Source organism: Botryllus schlosseri, chromosome 2 (genome assembly GCF_051294905.1).
Source record: "Botryllus schlosseri isolate E-star chromosome 2, Bs_hap1, whole genome shotgun sequence".
NCBI lineage: Eukaryota > Metazoa > Chordata > Ascidiacea > Stolidobranchia > Styelidae > Botryllus > Botryllus schlosseri.
This window is the reverse complement of record NC_137237.1, coordinates 22,457,577-22,460,848: the sequence shown is the minus strand read 5'-3', so window position 1 is coordinate 22,460,848 and position 3,272 is coordinate 22,457,577. Positions and strand designations below refer to the sequence as shown.

At 44.0% G+C, this 3,272-nt stretch overlaps 1 protein-coding gene across 1 annotated transcript; it reads left to right on the top strand.

Moving 5' to 3' along the window:
• Positions 1 to 479: 479 nt before the first annotated feature.
• Positions 480 to 2,807, top strand: LOC145434190 (uncharacterized). Its single transcript, XM_080311520.1, has 2 exons — positions 480 to 603; positions 662 to 2,807. Exon 2 carries the CDS (start codon positions 1,424 to 1,426, stop codon positions 2,066 to 2,068), a length of 645 nt encoding a protein of 214 aa, XP_080167646.1. The 5' UTR covers positions 480 to 603; positions 662 to 1,423; the 3' UTR covers positions 2,069 to 2,807.
• The last annotated feature ends 465 nt before the right edge of the window (positions 2,808 to 3,272 follow it).

Here is a 3,272-nt window from a genome sequence, read left to right as displayed (position 1 = left end):
TGAAATTATGATGCCAGTGATACTGTCGCATACATGCAGCAATGATAGCAGAACCTTGCACACTGCCTTAGCCAGAGGGCGAGCAAGGAGCCCTTGCCCCCTCAGAATGAAAATACAGAGTGCGTCTATGATGGCGTTGCCATATCTCCGGAATTTCCCGGTCATGTCCGGAATTTCACAGTTTAAACCGCGTACGGGCGGTAATGCTGAAATATGCCCAAATGTCCGGAATTTTGAAGGATTGAAGGAATCGCGAGCTGAAATTTTTTTTCGTTAATCAACATAAACAATATCTCGTTTTGGTAAGATTTATGCTACTTGAAATTTCTTTTTTTAAATATTTAGTGTGACTTTTATTGACTATAATGTGGGTGTAACCCTTTATCGCAAAAACTACAAAAAAACATAAATTAAAATAACTATCTTTACTGTAATAGGACTATAATGGCAATCGCAATTTTAAGAGAACCATGTATTCATAGTGTCGGTAAAGCCGTTTGGATGCTGTAGTCGAACATAGGGGTTCTTCGGCTTGGGGTCGTTCACCCTTTTCTGGAGATCGCGGAGTTGTTGGACTTGATCAGCTTCCAACACAGGCCGTGAGTAAGTGTGGGCAACGGTACTTACCATTGGTTTAGTAATCAGTTTACCGAATTTTAAGGTGGGCAACGAAACATTTTCAAATTGGAAATGGAGTCGCGACCGTAAAAGGTTGGAAACCACCGGATGTGCAACCTGCCGGTGCGGGCCGGCATTTCGGCTCATAAATAGACCTATCCGTGTGATATGAACATGACTTAGCGACGTACAAATATACCGTCCTTGCATTTTCAAAGTCATCTTCACCAGCTTTACAGCTAACTTTGATCAGGTGGACTGAGAGAGGGTAAAGATTTTATAGTGATACGCGGACGAACCAATATTATTGACAGAATCCAGTCACGCAATCGTGTGGTACTCATTTGTAAATCGGTACTTGCCCACATCACAATTCCATCCGGCCCGAGAAGAAGTCTGTTGCAGACCAAATTAGAATACCAACCCTACAATTAACATGAAGCTCAAATTCAAGATGGCCCAATAGTCAGTGAATTCACGACCTATGTTATAAAATCGACCCCTGTATGCAATTGACAGACGAAGCATTGTCGGTGTGACTTCATATGTGTTCATACCTCCTTTTGTAACCCGCTAGGAGGCGTTAACGATTCTCCGGAATTTGTGTCACGAAAATATGGTAAGCCTAGTCTACGACCGTATACGTCTATGGTCTTTTTTGTTTTTGATTGTTTCACTAAAAGCTACAGTACACATTGAAGTTTTACAAATATCAATGCAGTCGTTTATAGGTTACTGCTGTGTAGGCCCTATCGTTTGGTTGGTTTGAGCGTCATTTTTGAGCTTACAGTCACAAACAACCGATATGAATAAGGCTATGTCCAATCTGAACCTTGATGAAGAACCGAAGCGAAGAGATTATCATGAAAAACCGTCGCTGAAGACGGTTTGTCACGTGCCACATGTAATTGGCGAGAGCGAGCGTCAGCGAAGTCTTTTGTTTTCCGATTGCATCGAAGTAATCTGCTGTGATCGCGCACCAGGCAGTCTGCGCCTAGGATGTCTTGTGTACTTGACGCTAGCCATCACAGAAGAGCCGCGAGAGTATTTGCGGGCACTATCTAAAGAGAATTGTCTCGAGATATATGAAGTGGATGTGGAACCAAGACTAGTCGACGGCCCAAGGCTCACGAGTGCCAGAGAAACCGCAGAGGAACGAGTATTCGTCGACGCAATAACAGCAATGAAGGGTAAGGTCTTCAAAGTGCCGTACGATGAACGCCCATTGGGATTTAAACTGATTAAGATGTTATGGATGCAAATCATCATCTGCCTCAACTGTACCTCATCACCCGTGGAAGCACGGGCGAATGAAATCCGACGGTTGATTACACGCAAACACGAGTCTAACGACATCAGTGGTGCTGCTGCTATGGCAGAAGAGGCACTTGGTGAGATCGTTTCTATCGGACTCTCGCGATGGGCGAAAAGTCATCGTTCATATGTTTAATAAAATGGCCACTCTGAAGATCTGCGAGAATGGAGTTCGATCGACAATACTGGAGGGCGCCGAGTTATGCAAGAACAATGGTATTACGGACTTTCTGCTCACGGTGAGGCACATACTGGATGGCAGTTACAAGGAGGTGGAGGATGACATTTACAAAGCCGAGCGTGCATGTCTTATCTCTCTCAAACACTACTTGGATTCTCTCGGCGAAACGGGTCACTACATAGGGCTTGTAGGTCCCGAAGAAGTAATCAAGTTCAGCACTGGAAAATACAAGCTTCTATTCTCCTTTGCTTTGGGAGTCGCCAGGACACTAGAATCGTCGAGGGCCAGTTATCAGATGGATAAGAGCAATATTAACCAATTATTATACCAGCGAGGAGTCGAGGCAGCACAACGCCGGACCACGGGAGAAGCCACATCCTAGCAACCTCGGCTCTTCATTTTGTGTTCGTTCTTTAATCAATATATAGCATCTGATGGGCGAAAATTAGGAACAATTGCTCATCAATGCTCCCAATTGAAATAAAATATACATCAGGAGTATTCAAATTCATTAGTGGGTGGGAACAAGTAACAGTAACAGGGTATTTAAACAACGGCCACTTATATTGATATGATGGACATAACCATTAACCATAATTATATATTCATAAAATATGTCATCGTGTAGCTTGTGCTATGAATATCATTAGGCATCTGATGTCTCGTAACGTTGTTAATACAAAGTTATAATTTGTCCCTGGCTTGAATCTGTGATCACTGCCCAAGTGCCCATGCCGTAGTAGTGTCATGTTTCGTAATCGGGGTGTCGGTGTTAATCGTTATAGGTTACACCAAACGAGGTGTATCTCGGCGGGCTGGATTAAATCTTTCACGCAGCACATCGGCATAATAGTTTCATTATTATGCCCTGACACTGAGAGCAACGATACTTCATATGTTCCCAAATAGTTCAACGAATCGTGACGACTATGCTAGAAATAGAGCGATCGTACTGAGTCAAATCCGACATGTCCTGCCCAGTCTTGATGCCTTTTTATGAAGTCGTAGTGACGGTGGAAACACCTGGTAGGCCGGAACTTTGCCTGGTAGGTTATACATAGCTTGATGGCCTGAAAGCAGAAGCATAGTTAGCAGAACCGTAACTGCCGCATCCAAATCCCCAATCGGGGTGAGGGGGGGGGCGAGCTCAAAGGGGGGC

Bases quoted from the DNA above. Each gene is read 5' to 3' on its own strand.
- LOC145434190 (XM_080311520.1), top strand. From the start codon at position 1,424: ATGAATAAGGCTATGTCCAATCTGAACCTTGATGAAGAACCGAAGCGA.